Source organism: Anomaloglossus baeobatrachus, chromosome 1 (assembly GCF_048569485.1).
Source record: "Anomaloglossus baeobatrachus isolate aAnoBae1 chromosome 1, aAnoBae1.hap1, whole genome shotgun sequence".
NCBI classification, from domain to species: Eukaryota; Metazoa; Chordata; class Amphibia; order Anura; family Aromobatidae; genus Anomaloglossus; species Anomaloglossus baeobatrachus.
Genome location: NC_134353.1, coordinates 569,201,783 through 569,224,945, shown reverse-complemented (window position 1 = coordinate 569,224,945; position 23,163 = coordinate 569,201,783). Strand labels below are relative to the sequence as shown.

Sequence of the window (23,163 nt, the reverse complement as noted above, 5' to 3'; positions counted from 1 at the left end):
TCACTCGAGCCGCGAACTGGAGAACCTCAAACCGCGAACCGCGCTCAACTCTACTCTTCAGTAGCAAAAGACTTTTCAATTACCAGGAGCAATGCTGGGAAAAGTAGTCCAGTGCCACCCCTGGCCGAATCTCATCTATCACTGTGGTCCCCGATCTTCTGACTATATGTTGTCGTACATGCCAAAGACAGAAATATACCTTACTGCAATCATACAGCCAGGCTTTGAATCGGGTTGACATGGTTTGGGCAGCATCAATCGTGCTTCCCTATAACCTTGAAAAGGTTAAAATTTTTCAATCACTGACAAAAATATAACTTTTCCTACTTGATTCCTTCACTCTGGTAAAATAATAGAAAGTGCATTTATTAATGGATGTAGACAAACCTTGTGCACAGATGTAGCATCAGCCAACATGATGGTTAGCACACTAAGTGGGATGCGACAACACTACACTGTGCATTAGGGTACGGTTCCACTTGCGTTTTGCATGGATGAGTGCAATTCAATAAAACATCAGATTGCACTTGCACCAGTGCAAAACTATGGGGCAGTGTCCATCTGTGATTGATTTCTCATGCCATAGCGGCCTGAGAAATGAAATGCAGCATGCTGCGTTTGGCAGAGCCTTGGCTCACGAACCCCCATACAAGATTATGGGAGCATGTGCAGTGCAGTGCAATGTACGCAGAGACAGGTCAGAGAGATGGGGAGAAAGTGCTCCCTCCCTCTTCTCTGCAGCTGTGATACGATCACAAGATCACATCACAGTCGCATGACCCTCGGCTGACGTTTGCAGCAGAGGGTCATTAGCAGAGGGTCATTAGCATATTGCTTCTTATGTGCTCGCATTGGAAGCTATGCACAAGTGGAACTTTACCCATATGGTGGTAATGCTATTACATCTGTAATTCCTTATACCCTTTACCACTCGGCGATTTTCTGCTTTTGTTTTTTTCATTACCTTCTTCCAAGAGCAATAACAGGGTTTTTTTTGACCATGCTTACTATACGGTAAAACTGACCTGCCATTATGATTCCCCAGGTCAGTAAGAGTTTGTGGAAACCAAACGTATATTTTTTTTTATTTTTAAGTGGTGAAAAATATTCAGAATTTTGTCAAGAAAAAGAATTTTACGAGACCCGTAACGTTCTCATTTTTTGGATCTGGAGCTCAGTGACATCTTATTTTTTGAGTCCTGAGCTGACATTTTTAAATATGCTATGTGTAGGCGAGATCTTTTGATTGCCTCTGTTTGAATTTCATTGCAATGCTGCGGCTACCAAAATTCCATAATTCTGATGTTTTGATATTTTTTTGTTTTGCTGTTTAGCAAGCAGATTAGTTTATTTTATGATATATAAACTAGACTAAAGGAGACAAGTGGAGTTCTCTTATTTTTTACGTACAAAATATTAGTCATTTAATCTGTACGTAAAAAAATCACTGTGAAATTAGTGAAATTTAGCAAATTCAATTACGGTAGGTCCGCTAATCTCTATTTTCAGATTTTCACTACTTCTATTGTACAGCTGACAGCAGCAAAACAAGAAAAAAAGCTTAGACAGTAACTTCTTTCAGAAGTTGCAAGATGTTCAGTAGTTCAAAAATATTAGCACAATCTGAGGGCAACAACAAGCTGCTGGGAAGGTCAAGCTATGCTGCAGATACAACTGAACCACATTGGTATCTAGTATCTGTTTTTTTAGGTACTAAAATAAACCCACCAAGCATGTTAGATGGTTTGGCTGATCATTTGGCCAACAGCTATCTCACCTAATTCCCCCATACACAGAAATGCTCCACAGAATGAGTGCTCCTGTGTATGGAAGAGTCAGGCGAGATAACTTCTCCAGGAGAAATTTGCTGCCAGACATCTCTATGGGCATCTTATCTTTTTCAGAACAAAAGGATTAGCATTCGTACTCCTGAAATGTTGAATTCTTATCTCCTCCAACATCATCGGACAAAGGTTCGCACACTGCGTCTTTTTGACGCTGCGTTTTTTCGCGTTTTTGGCTGCTAAAAACGCACAAAAACGCACCTGCGTCGAAAAAACGCATCAAAAAACGCATGCGTTTTTGCCACGATTTGGTGCGTTTTTGGCTGCGTTTTGCTGCGTTTTAGATCTCTGCGTTTTGCTGCGTTTTTCCAATGCATTGCATGGGGGGAAAACGCAGAAAAACGCAGGAAAGAACTGACATGTCCATTTTTTTTTTTTAACTCAAAAACGCAGGTAAAAAAAACAGATGTGTGCGGACAGCAAAAATGAAAACTCATAGACTTTGCTGGGGAAGCAAAATCCTGCAGTTTTGAGGCCAAAAACGCACCCGAAAAACGCGCAAAAACGCCGCGATAAACGCACTGTGCGCACATAGCCTATGGGAGCATTTAGTCTATGGCTTTAAACACAACATACAATGGAGAACAAAATTTAGAGAACAACACACAATTTCCAAAATGTTGCGGTAATTGTGTACTCCTATAAGATTATATTCTAACATGAATAGACTAACAGTATTTTAAGCTTATTTCATAAATTGAATTTTTTCAAAAGCACATAGTAAAAATGTAAATGAGATAAATGTAAAAAAACACTGATCAAAATTAGAGAACACTTTCAGATACTTGAAAGTTATTGGTGTTAATCTGGCACCTGGTGCTAATTTCCTTAAATATCTGACAAACCCTATTTAGCTGATAGTGTAAGTTTACAGTTTGCACTGACTCTGCAAAAGTGGTGTGCCGTTCCAAAGTGACTAAAACTCTTCTGCAGCACGTTGTCCAGATGAAGGCCAAAGGGGTGACCCTATCAGCCATAGCAAGAGAAGTTGGTCATTCCAAGACTGTGAATTCAAGAAAATTGCATCTTTACAACATCACAAACTCTTTCAAGTCCCCCAAGAAAGCTGGTCACCCTCAAAAGAGAGGACAGGAAAATGTAAAGAATCTCCAAGGGTTATTGTTTCAACACTGCAGCTGGAATTGCTCACCAGTTCAGCACTGAACAGGGTAAGGCTCTGTTTTGCCATACAGTGTCACAATATTTAAGAGAATTTGGACTGAAATCAGTGACTAAACCTTTCATTAGCAGAAAGAATCATCAAAAGGCTAAACTCATCTTTGTGTGGATAGAGGAGAAGTGGTCCACAGTTCATTTTAGTGATGAAAGCAAGCTTAATTTATTTGGGTCTGATGGGAAACATTATATTCGTCGACAAACTGGGGAAAGTCTGAACCTAAACTGTGTTAAGAAGTCGGTGAAAGGTGGTGAATGAAGTGTCATGGTTTGGGGAATGTTTTCTGCAGCAGGAGTTGCACCTCTCATACAGCTACATTGCAGAGTGAATGCAAGTTTGAATCAGAACCTTCTTCAACAACACGTGGTTCCTGACTTGTGTTTATCTTTTAGTCAGCCAGCAATTGTCATGCAGGACAATGCCCTCTGTCACACAACAAAATGGGTAAAGCAGTTCCTTGAAAAGAAAACACTGAAAAAATGAAATGGTCAATCCAGAGTCCTGATATAAACCCAATAGAAAACCTATGGAAAATCCTTGATAACAAAGTTATTGGCAAGAAACCCACAACAGTCAAAGAACTGTGGGAAAGACTGGAATAAGAGTGGACAAAAATCACACCAGAGCAAATGTGCTGAAGTCATTCAAAGTAATGGCCTGTACACTTCCTACTGATTTATGACTGTGGTTACCTTCAGAAAATGTAGTTATATTTCTATGTGCTACAGTCATTGTTCTCTAATTATCTAATTATGATCATCATGTATTTGGCAAAATAAAGGTTTTATGCTGATAAACTTTGGATCTTTTGTAAAACACTGTTCTAGTGGCATGGTGTACCTCTTACAAAAACACCTTCAAATGTTGATCAATGTAGATTACAATATTTAGGACGTTACATTGTTCTCTAATTTTGATCTCCAGTGTACATCTATCAGCTGCAAATGCCACAAATCATTTTGCCCATTGTATATTATTAATAAAAATATTCAATTTCTTGCTAACATGCCTTTTACCTTATTTATATTTTTTTTACTATATTTTATCCAAATAATAATGTATTTTATCATGCAAATGTGTTGCATTCTTATTCAATTATTAGTACAAACAGTCTCCTTTTAGATGGGTGACAAGGAGCCTTGGAGGATAAGCTCTGATATAACTAGGGGCTATGGTAACAGGTTTTTTATTGGAGAATGGCATAAAAGACACAGACTAGTGTCACATACCACACATATATTATACAGTATGTGTGTGTATATAAGAATTATAGAATCATAGAATGTTAGAAGTTGAAAGGGACCTTGAGGGTCATCGTGTCCAACCTCCTGCTCAATGCAGGATTCACTAAACCACCTCACAAGATGTCTGCCCAGCCTCTGTTTGAAGGAGAACTCTCCACCTCTTGTGGCAGCCTGTTCTACTCATTGATCACTCTCACTGTAAATAGGTTTAATCTGTATCTTCTCCTTTTCAGTTTCATTTCATTGCTTCTCATGTTTCCATGTGAAAATGAGAATGAGGATGATCCCTCTACACTGTGACATTCCTTCAGATATTTGTAGACAACTATTACGTCTCCTCTTAGACTTCTTTTTTAAAGGCAAACATTCCCAGATTTATTAATCATTCTTCATAGGACATAATTGTTGTCCGCTCACCATCCTGGTAGCTCTGGTAGCAGGAATCAAATTTTGTGTGCTTCAGAACAATATTTTTTCAAGATACGAACTGTCTCAAAGAGTTCTTCCTGGGCTGTCCAAACCCTGCAGACCAACCTGCTCCTCCTGTGACTCTTGGTATGCTACTGTAGACCAAGAGGACCTCAGTGCTGCTGCCGTGCATTATGTACCTTCACCTGCACATTCCCCCAGTCAGCGCTTCACTTACCCCTGTGGTGGCATGATAGATCCATAATATATTCAGCATTATAAATTTAAGTCCATACTGCAACATCTACACTATTTCATATGTGAATAGCACATACACAGCAGCATTAGTGGTTTTTGTTTTACAAAATGTACAAAACAGTTTAATTTAATGAGTTTGTTTTGGTAGAAGGTCAATGAGATGAAACATCAATAGATAGAGTGAAGTGCCTTTACCATAAGCCAAGTTACAATTTTGCTCAAGTTCAAATGGTTCAAATATATTGTAAAACTTTTAGTAAATAGCCACTTAAAATCAACAAAGTAATTACATTTCCACAACCTAAAGTGCATCCATAGGTCCATTAAGATAGTACTATGCTGAGGACGTCTTGGAGAGTTCTCATTAAGACAATATAAGTAGCAGCATTGATTGGACAAATATGGTGAGATGAATCGTTATCATTAGGCATTTACCTTACATAGCCATTAGTAAAACAGCAGAAAACTAAATACACGGAAGTTAAAATTTACATTAGAAAAATAAACAAAAATAGAATTGTATGTTATAAAGTACTGTAATAGTGCATATTCAGAAAATAAAATATATAATAAGTTCACAGATCAAAAAATGCTAGCCTACTTGCACAAATATGTATCATGCAGCTATGATATGGCTCCCCTAGAAGTGTATGGGGGCTCTACTGTAACTCTGTTTCCGATTTTATATTGAAGAACATGTAGAATATTTCTGTCCAATTCAAGGATGAGAATTTCATCAAATGATGCATTGCTTCCATCAATGAATACCTTCACATTACAGAACCACTATAAAGGTTCAGCACATATGGCTCTGACAGGCGTCTTAAGTGTAAATTTGGTGACATAACCACTCTTTTACGAAAGGCTCAAAATGTGTTCCTTCTCTTCTTTGCTATTAGGGTCATATAAGGAAAATCTGTTTTTAGGTTAGGCTTTTTAATTTAAAGGAAATTTGTCAGCAGGATTTCCTACCCCAAATTTAGAGGAGGAAAATAGGAAAAAATAATTTTTAATGTTAAAATGAGTGTCCGTCTTATAATCCTAGTGTGTTTTAATTCTAATGCTCACCAGGGGGAAGCGGCAGTGGTGGAGCTGCTCAGGAAGGTCCCAAGAGCAGGGTAGGTGATGCTGCAGGCTCAGAGGAGGGTGTGTTGTGGCTCAAGAGGATCGGCGATACTGCGGGCTCGGGGATGTCATGGCAGCAGTGGGCATCATTGATCTGCCGGCGAGCAGCGGGGGTGTCACGGTAGAGGCGAGTGCCATTGATCTGCCAGCGGGCTGCGGGGGTGTCACTGCAGTGGAGCAACTCAGGAGGGTCACAGGATGAATTGTCTCAGCGGCGGGTGCCATTGATCTTACTGCGGGCTTCATTGAGTTGCCCACGGTTGACGAGATTGATTTTAAAAAAAATGGCCCCGGAGGTGCCGCATGTGCAGATAGGACTCTGTGGCCATTTTCTGGAAGTCCATTGCATCAATCTGCGCACGTGCCACGTTCACGGCCATTTGCTTTAAGTCCATTGCGTCAACTGTGGGCGATTCAATGGAGGCCGCAGTCAGATCAATGCACCTGCCGTCGAAATACCCCGTCCTGTGACCCTCCTGAGCCTCTCCACTGCTTCTTCGAGCCCGAAGTATCACCGACCCTGTCTCCTATGACTCTGCTCCACCACCGTCACCCCGGTAAGCTATATCCGAATTATAAGACGCATCTTAAAAAAGTGTCTTATTATCCGGAAAATACGGTATCTAGTGCCTTGCCATGAATTAGGCAGACATTTTGTTTTCATGCTAGGTAGTAACTAGAAGCATTTCCTGAACTCAATAAGATGACACAAGAGAGAGCGCTATGCACAGGCGCTGACCCCAACGCCATTTTAGTAAAGAGTTCAGGAAATATTTCTAGTTGCTACTGCGCATGCGCCGGACATAAATGGAATAGTGGTGATGGAGGAGAAAGGCCAGCATACAGGGGCAGATAAAAACCGCAAGACCCGACCAACATAGTTCCGCCCCAAAGCACATGCCAATTAAATGAGCAGTGCATTTCTGGAACTTGGATTAAAGCTTTTTCAGCAATCAAGCATCCAATCTGTGAAGTAAAGGCATGCTTACATTCAGTATCCTAGCACCAGTATGACATTGGCTTTACTTTACATATAAAAATTCTGATGGTTGGTTCTCTTTAAGTAGCTTTTCAGAATAAGGTATCATGATAAATGAGGATCCACACTATTTCTGGTCCGTATATAACTTGTACCCTTCATTTTCATTTGTTTTCCCATTAATTGGCTCTATTTCTAATTTGCAGTTGCGCTTTTAATCTTCAGTTAGTCACAACAAAATACTTACACCATTAGTCGCATCACCTTGCTGTGGCATGTGTAGATGATGCTGCATCTTGTGATGCAGTGAGGCGGGAAGAGCATCCGAACTAAGAAGCTGTCAAAACGGATGGTTACCTACCTTCCATACTTGTGGAAATATGATGAAAACAAACTCCGTTGGGATCTAATGAATCCCACATGATTAATTATAGGTTAAATCAAGACAAGCTGCTATGATGTCTCCTGTACATGTTATGTTTGAGTAGGTTTTCTTTTTACAGAAAGGTGATGAGTTCAAGAGGCATAAGCAAGGCAGCTCATAAGTTTAGAAAAAAGCTGTTTTTTTCTGATAAAATATATTACAAAATCATCAATCATTTTCACTTCTTCTATAGACTCATCCGAAGTTTGGTGAAAGTGTTGTACCCATTGAAGAATGAAGATTCTTTATTTAAATGACAAAAGTCATAACCAAATGTTACGTTATATTACCAGAATGAATTTGAAACGATCTCATACTGTGACCCCCCTGGACTATCAGGTCGTCACAGGGTATGCACTTTCTTTCTCTTTAGTGCAGTATTCAAATTCCTCATTGTTCTGGGTCCCCATCTTACAGTGCTGCCTCCAACAGCAAATCAAATTCTAGATACACCCTGCCCCACACCTACCAGGCACACCAGTGGGCAGCTTGAGCGGAATAGGGTCACCCACCTAGGGGTCAGGAAGGGGAGGTGATGAGTGAAGAATAGAGTGAGACAGTAGAGTGAGACAGTGGAGTAGTACAGTGGAGGAGGTTGGCAGTAGTGTCTCCCCAGGAGAAGCTATCTAGGTTGCAGACGGTGGTTTGGACCTAGAGGAGTCAGACCCCCGGACGCAGGGGATTGAGGCAAGGTGCCTGGACCTGTTAAAGAGAATGGTCAGCAGCCTAGTCCTATCATCGGTGCGGGCCCGTAGGCACAGCAGGGCACACAGACCCTAGGTCGGAGAGAAGCTTCAGGCAACCCGGCAATTAACCTGCGGAGAGTGGAGCCTTTATGGTCTGTTCCCACTAGCTCCAGAATCGGGGGAATAGCGCAACGAGGGGGATAGGGTCTTCCATACAAGCAGCCCACTGAAATCCCAAGCGTGAGCCCTCAGAGCAGGCTCCCACACTTAGCCACAGTGGGGAGTGGAGCCCAGCAAATTCCAGACTACTGGGCCACTGCGGTGAATTTAAACTTTGTGCCAGGAGGCAGGTCACGGATCACCAGGCAGCACTGCAGGGGATGGGACCCGGACAAGCTCTCCTCGGAGAGGCAGCGGCACCCAGAGACTTGGTTTACCTGGTTGTCAGCATCTGCTTATTGACTGAGTCATTTCCCCTTCACGGCACCAAGTAGCACTATCCAGAGTCCCGGGGCCTACCCCTACCCATGGAGGGCAATGACACCTTGCTGCCCCACTCCCTCACCCCGGGTACTCCTAACGGCAGTGGCGGTACTCCCGGTTACCGCACACCATGGGTGGCGTCACAAACTATAACTCCCCTGTAAATATCCCTCTTTTACTTTAGATTGTGGCCCCTAAGCACCGGGTCCGGAGACCCTCGAGCCACGAACGGACACTACCCCCGGATCCGACCGGTTTGATCCGCTGCTGGGGTGGCACACCCTCATACAGGTAAACCATACAGCTGCTATGGAGGTCTTGCAGAGATCTGGTGCATTCAAGTTTGGCAGTGTCAACATTTTAGTTGGGGTGATATATTCCAATTACGAGTCGTGAGTTTGGGAAAAGGATATCCACACTGATGAAGTCACTAGTGGACGAAATGTGCGTCGGGATTAGCGGCATGTAGCATCATCCGACCATCCACCAAGGTACTTACTTATATAAATCTCCTACTATTATTATTACTATTATTGGGTTTATTCTGGGATTGTCCTGCAGACTTCACACATGCTGAAATTAACAGTACTGTTTCTTCTGGAGACTTTTTCTGCACTAGCAGATTTTATAAACGAGTCATCGCTCTATATATCAAATCTTCTGTAGATCTTGTATTGTATTATTGTATGCACTTTATTTTCAGCCATATTGATCAACCATAGCAGAATATATGCTCTCATTTGCATTGTCACTTTCTATTTTCCTGCTATTTGGGATATCCCTGTTGTGATTTTATATTTCTTGCATGATTTGGTTTTAATATAAATTCTAATAAAAATTTGATATTTATATGATTTGTCTCTGTCACTATTTTTCTTCTGATGTTCTTGCCTACACCCCTTAAGGAATTTTTGATTTGCACACTTTCTGTAGTGACTAGATAAGTATGTGATGGTGTCAAAAAGGATCAGACAGTGACCCAACTATTTGACCACCCTTGCTCATTCATGTGAATTAACATATCTGTTATATAATTACATATATGTCTTTATTGATGCAATGAAATTGGAAAGGCTGTCATAGCTTATGTTCGATACCCAGGATTGACCCCAATGTGGTAGACCAAGATTCAGAAAAGATAACCAGGACTGCATAACACTGACATTTTTATTAGAATTCATCTGTAACAAATGGAACTTGTGTCAGCAAAGGACTGATTTTCAGACAGACTTCTTTCGCCACCGATGTAACGAAGTAAGAAAATAAAAAGCACGCCTTTCATCTTGTAAAACATTTACGCGTACTACTAAGTAGAGGTAATTGTATTTTTAACAAGCCATTTTACAAGTTTATTTTTTATAACTTTTTCCAGTCTATGCATCCAAAACGAGAGCAAAGAACACAGTTTGTTTTATTCTTGTAAAGACACTCCAAGCTTTAATGGCAAAGCCACAGAACATATGGAAAAGGTGGAGTCATCAAAATTTTCCAGATTTCTTTTTGGAGCATCAGGGGCAAAAATATTTAATAGACGTGTTAGCAAGATCTGCCATCACAGCGGGAGCGAAGGGAGAAAAATATATCTGCAGCTGCACTTTTCTCAAGGCAAAAACTGTCTCTTCCAATGTATTGTGTTATCTACACAAATGTGAATTTCATTGCAGAATTGGTTGTGTTTTTTTTTTAGTTTTTATTTAAAGATGGGTTCAAGTAATAACATTGGGTGTAGAATCAATAGGGCAGTGCATAGTACAAAGGTTTTCCAAAGTGCATTTCTCCCCAAAAGGGCCATCTTTAAGTCATAGTTTTGTAATACTCTATCATGCAGTAATAAAAAAAGAAAATTTTAAGACAAAAAGAAAGAAAAAAATAAGACAAAAATACAGTGCTAATATGAAGTTCTATACAAACATGTTTATGGTTTTTTTCAATGTAACTAATTACAAAATTATACATAACTATATTGATATAGGTAAATAATAGCACCGTACCAATAATGCTTAAGAAATGCATTTTCTGCCTTTGATGTTTTTTTTTTTTGCAGATAAAGATACTTCTTTAATAATGTACCATGTACACTTAATAACAGAAAGTGGAATGCACATCATTGATTGGAACTGAAGCTACATTAAATATGAGTGGATAGAAGCAAACAAATACTTGTAACACAACGCTTAAAAACATTTGCTGAAGAATGCGCGTCTATAAAAATATGATATGTCCGATAACAGAGATAAACACAACTTCTGTTCATAAATGGCAATACCTAACAGACAAGAATAGAACAATTCATGTATAAAGAATACTGTCTACATGAGAAAATAGAAGATACCCCAAGAAAAGCACATTCTTTTTTTATGTTATTTTAATAGTTTTTTTTTAATCAGAGGTAGCCTTCCATTATTATTATTATTAGTATTATTAATACAAAAGTGCTATGACGCAACCGTTCACAGAGTCTGAAGTTCAAAATGGCTGCCAAACAAACGTGAACACATGTAAAATAAAAAATAAGAGTCCGGAATTCAAGACTTTCCTATCACAATCGTTAATATGACTGGGCAAATTAAGATAAAAGATATAATTTACAAATAAAATGGGCAAGGTAACATTATTAGGCATCAGCGCGTCCTATATCGGTGTAGATGCCATTGATGACTATCCGTCGTTGTTGCGCGGAGAGGCAGCCATTTAGAGGGCCGAAAAAAGCCTACGGGTATTCGGATTCATTAGCAACAAGCGATACCATCCTTTACCAATATACTTATTTGTGCAATCTATAAATTAGCTTCTCTCGGTCATTGTGTTTTTAGCAATACCGCAAGCATTTAGTAATTTCACAGACTGCTCCTGCCTGCGCCGTGCAGTTCCGCACATATCCGCAATGGTTATAAAAGGTATAGACACTTTACCTAAAATAATACGCTTCTTTTAATATAGTAGGGCTTGGAAGAATACTAAGCTCCTGCATAATGACATTGGTTAAAAAAATAGCTGTGTATATATCGCAATAAAAGCAGTTTTGATTCTATTTTTCCCGAACATATAGAAATAATATTATCAAGGGGAAATAGATTGGCAACGGTCAAACAGAAGGTTGCTTAAAAGCATCAAATATAAGGCACTCTAAATGCAAAAGCAAGGAAAAAATCAAAAGAAAGGAAGCAAAATTTACAAACTGCCCGTGACTCTACATTATTTTCATTAAGCAGGACAGGGGATTTATTTTTTGGCTTTGCCCTTGATTTTTTTTTCTTGTATGTATGTATGTTTTTGTTTTTTTGTGTTTTTTTTTACATATCTTACAAATGACATACGTAATCATATACCACGTATAATAAATGATCGGATACAATTCGTTCAAAGACCTGTTCATACATCGTATAATACAATAGTTTCTCTCTAATAAACACTGACATTTCTTGCATGCACATATCCTGTATAATATACAAGATGGTTCATTATTGCACTAAAGTGTTCAAAATATTGAGCGGCGGAGCGAAGTACATACGTACGTGAGCACATGGAAATGTGAGTGGATGTATACGGAGGTGAACCCAGAATATCACTGATGTGCATTCCTCATTTCTTTATGGGTAAAAGCAAAAGAAAAATACAAAAAAATAACACACACTGGAAATGCTAACCTTCCGGCTGATGAAATGGGTCTTAAATATCTTCCCACTAATCAATATCATGAAAATAATGGAAGAACAGATAGATATGTATGTGTATATCTATATATACTTCTATATATGTTTGCAGCAGCTTTATACTTTGCGACTCCCTGTTGATTCCAAACAAGATGAAAAAATAGCTTGTCTCGATGCAAAAAATATATATATATATATATTAAGAATGGCAAAAAAAAGTGTAAATGAAATACATGATAAAAATAATGGTATGGTTAAATGTCAGGGCTGCACAAATTTGTGCAAAAATGTTGAATGTTTGACTATTTCTAATGAGAGTTATTACATATAACAGTTCTACCGCATTAAAAAAAATACAATTCTTGATCGAAAAAATTAACAGTTATGCAATGTTTTATTCACTTCCTTATAAACTTTTTTTGTTAAAAAAAAAAAGAAAAAGAAAATAAAGTTTACACAGTTAGTAATGAAGCACAGGTCAGCAGTATCTTTACAATACTAAAAAACTAAATAAATGACTTTGATTTTCTTTAGACACTTCCCACCCATTTTTTCACTAACGTGTTATTGTGATCGTTGATGGAGAAGGGTCGATATCGCTGCAAAGATTGCATTTGTCTTAGGAAGCCGAAGCCGACGTATTAAACATCCCGCTGTGTATTCCTAAGATTCATTGTAGAACACTCATGCAGTCTCAGACAAGATAATGGTTCTCTGTGGATTTCACATTGTTCCTTCATTGCCAGCTTATTCCTTGAGACATGTTGGTTGGTGAAATGAATCCTTCAGATGTCTCACCAGTCAGGATTGATATAATTTGCTTAGGTTAGATTATTTATCTGTGTATTCTTGGTCCATCCAGAATAAAAATTGTTTTTATTTGTTTTTTTTTTGTTGTTTTTTTTATTTTATAAGTATCCAATTGCTGTGATTGGTCTTTAGCTAGGAGTTAAGAAATACTTCCCAAGCACACCTTATGGCTCAGAAGAGGCTCTCTGGATCTTGAAGGGCCTGCAGGAATTTTCCAGGATGGGCCAAAACTTCTACGTTGCATAGTGATCAAAGCTGCCCAAATATTCAAGCCCTGCTCGGTAACAGAACTGATACTGGTCCTGAAAAAGCAAAAGCAGAAAGGGAAAATAATCCATAAATGACCAAATAACCTTTAAATGTTCAGTATGAAGTAAAACCCTAAATCCATGTATTTTCAGTTAGCTTTAAAGGAGTTGTCAATCTGTTTCTGCAGACTTCTGAACTCTGATAGCATGCACACCACACGCTGTCGAGATTCACCAATATTGCCGGTGAGAGCAAGCAGTCACGTGACCACAAGCATGTAATTTGCATACAAATGATCATGAGCCCACTAGATGTTCTCAGCTTCTCTCAATTCATTGGTAATTAAGAGAAGACAGGCACGTCTAGTCAGAATGTGTCCGGAAGTATGCAACTTGCATACTTGTGGCTACATACAAGTCACCTATCACGTGCAATACTGGTGAGTTCTGAAACTGTGCGGTGAACACACTGTCAGGATTTAGAAGTCTGCGGTCACGTAGGGTGACTTCAGACTTTCATCAAAAGACTAAAGGATTATTCCCCCAAAAAATCAAGTGATCCCTTAACTATAGCATGGGCGATAACTTGCTGATCGTTGGGGGGTTCAACCGATGAAGCCTAAAGTCATTGTTAATATGGAGACCTGACCTAAATGGAGAGGCAGTGCACATGCTTAGTCTCTGCCTTATTCACTGTCTATGATATTGCCAGAAACAGCCAAAGGCTGTACTGAGCAGTCCCACAGACAATAATTGGGTGAAGACTGGCTATACTCACCTCAGTTCATTTCAGGTCAGATGCCCTGCACTCAGCATGTAATCCCCTATCTTGCAAACAGAGGACAACTTGATTTCTTGGGCATATAATTAAAGTTAGGATTATTATGCTTTGCTTATATAGCACCATCATATTCCATAGGATTTAACAGATATTATCATTACTGTCTCCAATAGGGCTCACTATCTAGATTCCCTATTAGGATGTCTTAGGAGTGTGCAAGTAAACCCATGATAACACAAGGAGGACATACAAACTCATTGCACATGTTTTACCTTCAGGGCTCTGAACCCAGAACTCCAGTGCTGCTGAGCCACCATGCTGCCATCTAGCTATATGGGTTACACATTGTCTACATCTCTAGGTAAAATACATATACCAACATAATGTAAGACTTCAAATTATATGAAAATATAAGCTGCTTGCTATCAAGTTATCAGTTCCCAAAGATCTACTTTCTTTATAATTAGTGGTTTAATAATGTTCAAAAAAGTGTTGATGTTTAATATTGTCATATCAAAATAAATTTAAATGGAAATATGTGCCCAAAATAAATATTATTCACTCTTTACATATGCAAACATAGTAGTAGCTCCTAATGCAAATATCTATATTACAGTGACAAACATGAGCCATGTATTAAATGTTAACGCCAGGAATGGATCTCATCATCTGAAACCAAGAGAGCTAGGAATTGATTGCACTAAATTGCATCTTAATGCCCACAATAGCAAAGAACAAGCCAAGGATTTACTTGAAATACATTATGATTTTTTCCTGTTGTATACACTTTTACGCCACTACTATAACACTCTATACGACTTCTATTATTGACAATTGGACATCTTGGTAATAATTTTACTCACCTCTGTCTGTACCATAGCAGGTCGTTGTGTTCTCAACATTTTGACAGTCTGGAAGATATCTACAACACCCTCATATCTCATTCTTTCCAATACAATACTTAACGTAATGAATACTCCAGTTCTGCCAACTCCAGCACTATTATAAAAAGAGAAGAATGATAAGGGGGTGTAATTAAGTCAAGCTGTCTGATTATAGTCTTATATGTCTTATTTTAGGTATCTGGCAGAGCCATAGAGTCCATTTGCAATGTGCGACCGTTAACCGAAAAAATATTTACTGGCCTGCTTACATAGGCTGATGCCACTTCAAATTTATACTACACAATCATTAATAGACTGAACAGGCTACTGTTGTTCTCGGCAGTGTAGACAGGACAATATGGTGTTGAAAACTATGAATTTTTGTGAAAACCTTAGTAACCATTACAGACGAATAGTGAAAACATTAGTTCTATATCATGTAGTGTTCCTTATCTATGTTAGGTTCCATTTCATCATTAGCTTAGTGCTTAGAAAACTGTTTCATTGCATCTTCAAATGGTGAAGAAAACTGTGTGTAGCTGGGTACCCCTAATGTGCAAACCGCATGCAATGACTTTAATTTGCGCATATTAATGATGCACCTGTTAGGAGAATATCCAACAATTTACTGTGCTAATGGATTTAAAATAAAAGCTTTGAAAAAATATTGTAATAGGAGCACTGTCTTTGGTCTCTTGCTAGCTCTAAAGCTCTAACGAGGGCTATCACTAACAGGCTTGGCACAAGCTATGCCATATTCCAGATCACAGGGGATGACCTGGCCTTCACCCTTTAACCCCTATACAGGGATCTGAACTTAACAGAGACCCCTAGGATGAAGCAAAGAATATAGCTGCTGTTTGTTGGTGCAAACTGACTGGAAGAATGGTCTGGTAGCTGAGTCAGAACCAGGAGGTCAATACAGGAACAAAATCCCAAGGCAGAAGATTAGTCATAAAACAAGCCATAGTCAAAATCAGGAATCTTTAGAGGGAGCCAGAAGCAAGATATGGAACACTTCTCAAGGAGTAAGTAAAACTATAACTGGCAGTGGACAGAGAAGACAAAGCTACAACTGTCGCCCCACATTACCCATGATGAGAGTGCGACAAAGCCTGGCAACAGATGCTGGGAGGCAAGCCCTGATGTCACAAATATCAGGTAGGAATATTTTGTTTTCTAAAGTAAATACCTTCAACTTCAAAAGTTTTCCATAATGTGCAAGATGATTTAGGATGGAAAGACCAGTGATTGATTATTGATTGTTCAGCTTCCATTAACTTTCAATGTTATTATAAGTGACAGATGAATTTAAGACACGATGGGTTAAGATGAAGATAGAATTGAAGGCCTCAGTTTCAAAAATCACAGTGAATAAAGCAAGAGGTTATCCAAGGTGTTATCATGGTGAAACATGGAGATGGAAACATGGAAATTATGATGGCTCTTGTACTTTCAAGGAGTTCATTAAGATGATTGATAGAACTTAAATCAAGAGAAACAACTTCAGTGGCCCATTTCCATCCCTCCAAAATATACCCTGTTGTACATCATTGCACTGAACTGGGCTACCTTATTGTATATCGTAACCATGCAGACAGATTTGTTGATCTTTACAATAGATTGATTGAAAGTGATCACAATCTTATTTTATTTTTAACTCACTATTGTGATTCTCTGACAATGACAAATAAACACATAATATAAAAAATTCCTTATATCAATGTATTTTATTCCAAACCCTTTCATCCAAAAACAATTTTATCCAATGATTAGGTCTTGACCTTCACTTGACTTTTGACCTGTATGTCGCAGTGAAAAGATAACATCCTTGAATGGATGATTCCTTGATGGATTGTGAAGACCTTTGTCAGAAATCTTTTTGTTTACTTTTATGAAAAAATTAAATGAATGTAAAAAATTTTGAGTGAAAATGGTAGATTTACCTGCAATGGACAGATATTGGGCCATCCTGTCCAAATTGTTCTTTTGTTTTATGAACTTGTCCGATGAAGTCAATAAATCCTTCTCCAGACTTTGGCACCCCTTGTTCTGGCCAGTCAGTAAATTGAAACTGTCTTACTGTCCGTGATTGGCCATCCTGTAAAGACATACAGTATTGAATGTTAAATTAGATGCAAGTCATTAGAAAAAAAAAAGCTGAATTGTCCACTATAGTTTGCCAGCTACCAAAAAAAGGGGAAAATAATGGGCATGTTCGTAACCTACAAATTTGTTAAATGTTTAAATATGGCTTGGGCGAAAAATGTTTGTACCCCTTTAACTTTCACAATTGTACTTCTTTTTCTCCCCTTCATTCAAAAGCCATTACTTTTTTTTTATTTTTCCATTAACATTTTGGGGGCTTATTGTTTGTGGGACAAGATGTCAAGGTGTCATTTTCAATCATCTACTCAGCTTCAGACGCTCACTAAAAACGCATCTTTTTAGGGTGGCCTATCACACTCCCTAGCCAAATTAAATTCATAGTGCCTCCACGACCTCTCAGAACATAACTCCCCGTCAAACTCCACCGCACCCAAATGCATCTCAAGGTTCTGGCTGACTAGTTCAGGCAACCTTTATCTATCCCCCATTCCCTTGGATTGTGATTGTAAATAAGCACTTGCACCTTGTTCCCTCCCCATTTCATTGTAGATTGTAAGCTCTCACGAGCAGGGTTGTCTTTTTCTTTTTTTTCATACTCTAATTATTGTATTTTCTATAACTGTTACTTGTTTGTATATGATCCTCCTGAATTGTAAAGCGCTGCGGAATATGTTGGCGCTATAGAAATAAATAAAGATTGTTTAATAATAATAATTATAATTATAATTATTATTATTATTATTATTATTAATAATAATAATAATAATAATCACATAATTTATTTTACAATACAATGTACTGAAAAATGTGAAAAAAAAATTTCAGGTGAGATGAAAAAAATGCAATTCTACCATTCTGGGGGTTTTTGGATGTTATTTTATGGCATTCAATGCATAGTAAAAAATTACCTGAAAACATGATTCTAGAAGTCAGTATAACACCAAAAATAACAAACTTGCATAAATCTTATATTTTAATTGAAATGGTGAAAAAAAGTTTGTAAACAAAAAATTGTGATTTTGAAGCCATTTTTCGACACCCGTAATGTTTTATTTTTCCCTTATTTGAATGTTTTGTTTTTGTGTTTAAGCTGACGATTTTATGGACACCAAATGTAGTCCATATTAGATTTTGTTCGGATATGATTGCATTATTTTAAGGATGTGTGGTGACTGAATAAAAACGTAATTGTGACATTAATTTTCTTTCCCTTTTCTACAAGTTAACCATAAGGGTCTATATAGTTGAAAGACCAGAACTTTGAACAACACAGCTATACCTATATCTTTTTTAAAAAAATAATTTATTTTTAACAATGGAATGGCAAAGTGATTAATTTTTCTAAACATTTTTATTAAAAAATTTTTTTACATTTTTTTAGTCCTTTTAGGGGGACTATAATCGTCAAGAAATTCCAAAACAGTCTGTAAAAATAGACTGCTTTTTTGACTTTTTCACATTTTTTTTTTTAAGGCATCCGTGATTTTTTTGAAGCTGAAGAAACTTCAAGAGGTAATTTTGATTGTTTTGATTGTAATTATAATTTTACAGTTTACAGTGATTGCAGCTGATATCTTCATATGAGAATTATGGGTTGTAGTCATGTATAATTTATAATCGTAATGGTTTATTTGTATTTTCCAACATGCCTGTATAAAACACTGTCAGTTTGTGACTTTTTTGGTAAGCAGTCCAGAAAAAATAAAAGGTCAAGCTGGAACTCTGAACAGGCCTGTTGAATTACATTGGTCAGTCTGTGGTCTGATTTTTACATGAACAGCACACATCCTTATGATATGCTCGTCTGAACGAGCACTTAGTCATTCTTACCTAGTCGAGCGCTAAGTCTCTGCTCTAGTAGTCTGCAATTGCCCTCATGTCGATCCCACTGCAGCCAATCAGTGGCTCAGAACGGCTCGTTTGTCGGGCAGAGACTCCGAGTTCACTTATAGGCTGGGGTGCTACTGACATGATATCAGCGCTGCAGACAATAACAGGAAACAGGAGCATCGGAGGACACTTAGCGCTGAGTAAAGAACAGTTTGCTTTTTCCAAAACAAACTTCAGCCAGGGGACAAAGATTTTCTGAAACTAGAAAACCTCTTTAACTGCTATATACTCAAATGTCATGCAGAAAAAATAAATCATCCTAACAATGCAAAATTCAATATGGGCATGCAACCTCCAGACACACCAGTTATTAGAAGGTTAACATATCAAAATTGTTCCTTTTTTAACCTTATATAAACCTTATCACAACGATAGAGATAAAAAGCAAACATTTCAAAAAACATTTCATCTGCCGACTCCAATGATCACATAACTTGGTGTGTTTGACAAACGTATAGAGTATATAACAGTTAATAATATTACAAGGTGTGTCTGTTTAATAGTCATAATAACCATAAGTAATGCATTACAATAGATGTATGAGCATCGCATTAAAAAACTGAATTTTTTGGAATGACACAAGACAAAGAAATTGATGATGTCAAGTATTTGTGCGCTGCTACGTGGAGCATAGGGATCTCAATGTACTGGAAAATCTTATCCTATCGTAAGGTCTGTTAATACTTTAGGTAGAAAAATGGATATCATGTTTTCAGTTTATAACATTTAATAGTAGACAGATTGGATGTTAGTTTGGATCTGAATGCTGAGAAGAAAACATTGCTGGCAGAAAAATCAACTGAGCAAATTACTGAGTATGATCAATCTGACATTCCTGGACAATGAGGAAAACCTGGACCGTGCTTATTAGTGAAAGAGCCCGTAAATCAGCCAAAATGACATGAGAAGGAGGCGAGGTCTGGGTAAAGTCTAAATCAGGATTATAGCGTGTCAGGCTCTGCCGCAATATCGGTCAACAGCAAAGGATAACTCATAGTGTTCCTGTTGGAGTTTCCCATTGTATGTAACACATCTTACAAGTATATGGAAACTTCTTCAATTAGGCAGATAAAAATATTTACTGTACAATAAAACATTCCAATATACTTTGTGTTTTAATTCCTTACAGTTTTCAAGATCTCTACTGGCAAATGAACTTAAATCAGTATACTATTAGGGCTTGTACAGATGAGTGTATTTTCAGTCGATCTGTCAAATAATCGGATCACACTCCGGCCAATGTTATTCAATGAGGAAGTAAACATATCTGATTTGGTCCTAGGAAAAAATTGCAGTGTGCACAATTTGCCTCTGAGAATCAGTATTCATGTCTATGGGTCCATGAAAAAAATCAGATGACATCCGAGAGTGGTCTGCTTTTCAGAGACTTAAGCCTGCTTTACACGAGTCGATCTATCGTGCGATAGCACGAGTGATCGTACCTGCCCCCGTCGTTTTTGTGTCACGGGCAAATCGCTGCCCGTGGCGCACAAACTCGTTTAACCCCCGTCACACGCACTTACCTTCCGGACGACTTCACTGTGGGCAACACACAGCCGCCGGCCAACAGAAGCGGAGGGGCGGAGATGAGCGGGACGCAAACATCCCGCCCACCTCCTTCCTTCCACATAGCCGGCGGGTGCCGCGGGACGCAGGTAAGCTGTGATCATCGTTCCCGGGGTGTCACACGGAGCAACGTGTGATGCCACGGAAACGATGAACAACCGGCGCCATTTTAATTAAACTATTTTATGAAACCTAGCGACGAGTACACGACTCATGATTTGTGAGCGATACTGCGTCGCTAGGAGGTGTCACACGAGACGACGTCACAAGCGATGTCGGATGTGCGTCACGAAAACCGTGACCCCGACGATGCATCGCACGATCGTTCGTCTCATGTAAAGCCCGCATTAGAGAATGTAGAAAATTTATTTTTTTGTTCATCAATGGATCCCACACTGATCAGAGTCTGAGTCGGACATGTGCACTGCCTCATTGAATACCATAGGTCCGAGTGTGATCCGTTTTTTTGACCGATAGCACTCAGACCAAAATATAGTTGTCTGCACAAGGCCTTACACAGGCTTTTTTGGAAAGTGTCACAAATTGAATGGGGTAGGCCACAATATTAAATACAGTTATTAAATATACTGGAGAGTGGTTGTGTGGAGAAATTAGGATCTACTTTTTCCTAATGTCATACAATTCCATTTATCAGTGCTTTTCTAACACAAGGAATATTAGAATGTCATAAAACTTTATGACACCAAAAGTAAGATTTACCCATGGGAAACTCCATAAATGTAAGAAAAGACTAAAATAATAATTATCACGTATACCATCACTACAATGCACTTAACAGACGGTTAAGGTTATAGGTTATTTCATTTGAAATTTCAGACGAAGAAAATGTTTTCCAACTCACTACAATAATGAATATTAGAATTATATAAATGTGTACGATTATCAGCGATAGAGAAGATTAGCAGCATTTATATCTAGAAAGTAGTTTAAAGGTATCTTACCCGAGCATCTGTTACTTTAAATTCCCGTAGGATATACTGTGGCATGTTATATTCAGCCATTGGATCCACTACAAAGTATTGATATCTGGCAGAACGTTCAGCCGGCCAATACTGATGACATTTTTCCTAATAAAAAAAAAGTAAAAAAAGAATTAAACTAGAAAGGCCAAATAAACAGTTGGACAGATTTTTCTTTAACCCCAGTCACCATTCCAGGCGTGTCTGTTGTAGAAGAAGCCACAGCCTATTCCCCATGGAATTTCAATTCTTGTGCTATTCCTCTCCTAAATATTTATGAATAAATTAACAACTAGGTTTGAAACCCTGTTCCCACCATGCGTTCATTGGTTCTGCATGAATCTCCCTAAAATAGGATTTTGACGAATCACCCAATGTCTACTACATTCCTGTGCCCATATGACACAATAGACATTTTAAAAAAAAAGAAAAAAAAACAAAAAAACACACAGTTTACTGGAACTCCATTGGTGTCATTATATTCTATAGACCTGTTGAGAATTTGCCTGCATTTAGCAAGATTCACTCAGATGCCCCCAAATACACTGCAGAAAAAGTACAGCATTTCCCTTGTCAAAAAGGTGTGTCCCTACACAAACTGGTGATGTCATCACTGATTGGACCATATCACGCCATGTACAGATACTCCCTAAGTGGTGACACCTAGTTGTCAATTTATTCATACATTTCTGAGAGTAAACGCTGCTTTACACACAGCGACATTGCTAGCGATGTCGCTCGAGAAAGCACCCGCCCCCGTCGTTTGTGCGTCATGGGCAAATCGCTGCCTGTGGCGCACAATATCGCTAGGACGCGTCACACATACTTACCTTCCTAGTGACGTCGCTGTGGGCGTCGAACAACCTCTTTTTTAAGGGGGAGGTTCATGCGCCGTCACAGCGACGTCACACAGCGGCCCGCCAATAGAAGCGGAGGGGCGGAGACCAGCCGCATTAATGACACACCCACCTTGTTGCCGGAGGACGCAGGAACGCTGCTGTTCGTCATTCCCGGGTGTCACACATAGCGATGTGTGCTACCTCAGGAACGACGAACAACCTGCGTCCAGCACCAGCAACGATTTTTTGAAAATGAACGACATGTCAACGATCAACGATTAGGTGAGTGTTTTTGATCGTTAACACTCGCTCATAGGTGTCACACGCAACGACGTTGCTAATGACGCCGGATGTGCGTCACGAATTTCGTGACCCCGCCGACATATCGTTAGAGATATCGTTGCATGTAAAGTCCCCTTAATATCAGACGAAGAGCACAAAGCAGAGTTCTAAGAGAAGATGCACCAGTTTTGTTTTTTCACCTCCAATAATTGAATGTGCTAGTGAAGCCACATTTTCCTATTCCGCAGGAGGGTTTTAATCTGAATGTGTTACGTGCCCATAAATAACGTACATTGATAATTTATATGTATTCTTTATCTGAAAGACTATATGTATAATAGTTCTTAGTAGGGATGAGTGAATACTAAATATTGGGGTTTGGATTATTTGTACTGAATTCCTAGTAGTATTCCAGTATTCGTCACAAATAACAAACCTAATGCAAGTCCATGAGGAACCCGAGCATTTTTCTTGAAGATTTCCTAGAAACATG

General features: G+C 38.6%; 1 protein-coding gene across 48 annotated transcripts in view; it reads right to left on the bottom strand.

Moving 5' to 3' along the window:
* Positions 1-9,777: 9,777 nt before the first annotated feature.
* The window catches only part of PTPRD (protein tyrosine phosphatase receptor type D), a 507,941-nt gene continuing 494,555 nt past the window's right edge, over positions 9,778-23,163 (bottom strand). For all 48 annotated transcript variants that reach the window (XM_075317015.1, XM_075317121.1, XM_075317166.1 and 45 more), the window contains 4 exons: positions 21,532-21,657; positions 16,951-17,105; positions 14,984-15,119; positions 9,778-13,393 (listed from right to left, as the gene is read on the bottom strand). In XM_075317015.1, the coding sequence (XP_075173130.1) occupies positions 13,325-13,393; positions 14,984-15,119; positions 16,951-17,105; positions 21,532-21,657 (486 nt within the window). In that variant the 3' untranslated portion in view covers positions 9,778-13,324. The remainder of the gene's footprint in view (positions 13,394-14,983; positions 15,120-16,950; positions 17,106-21,531; positions 21,658-23,163) is intronic.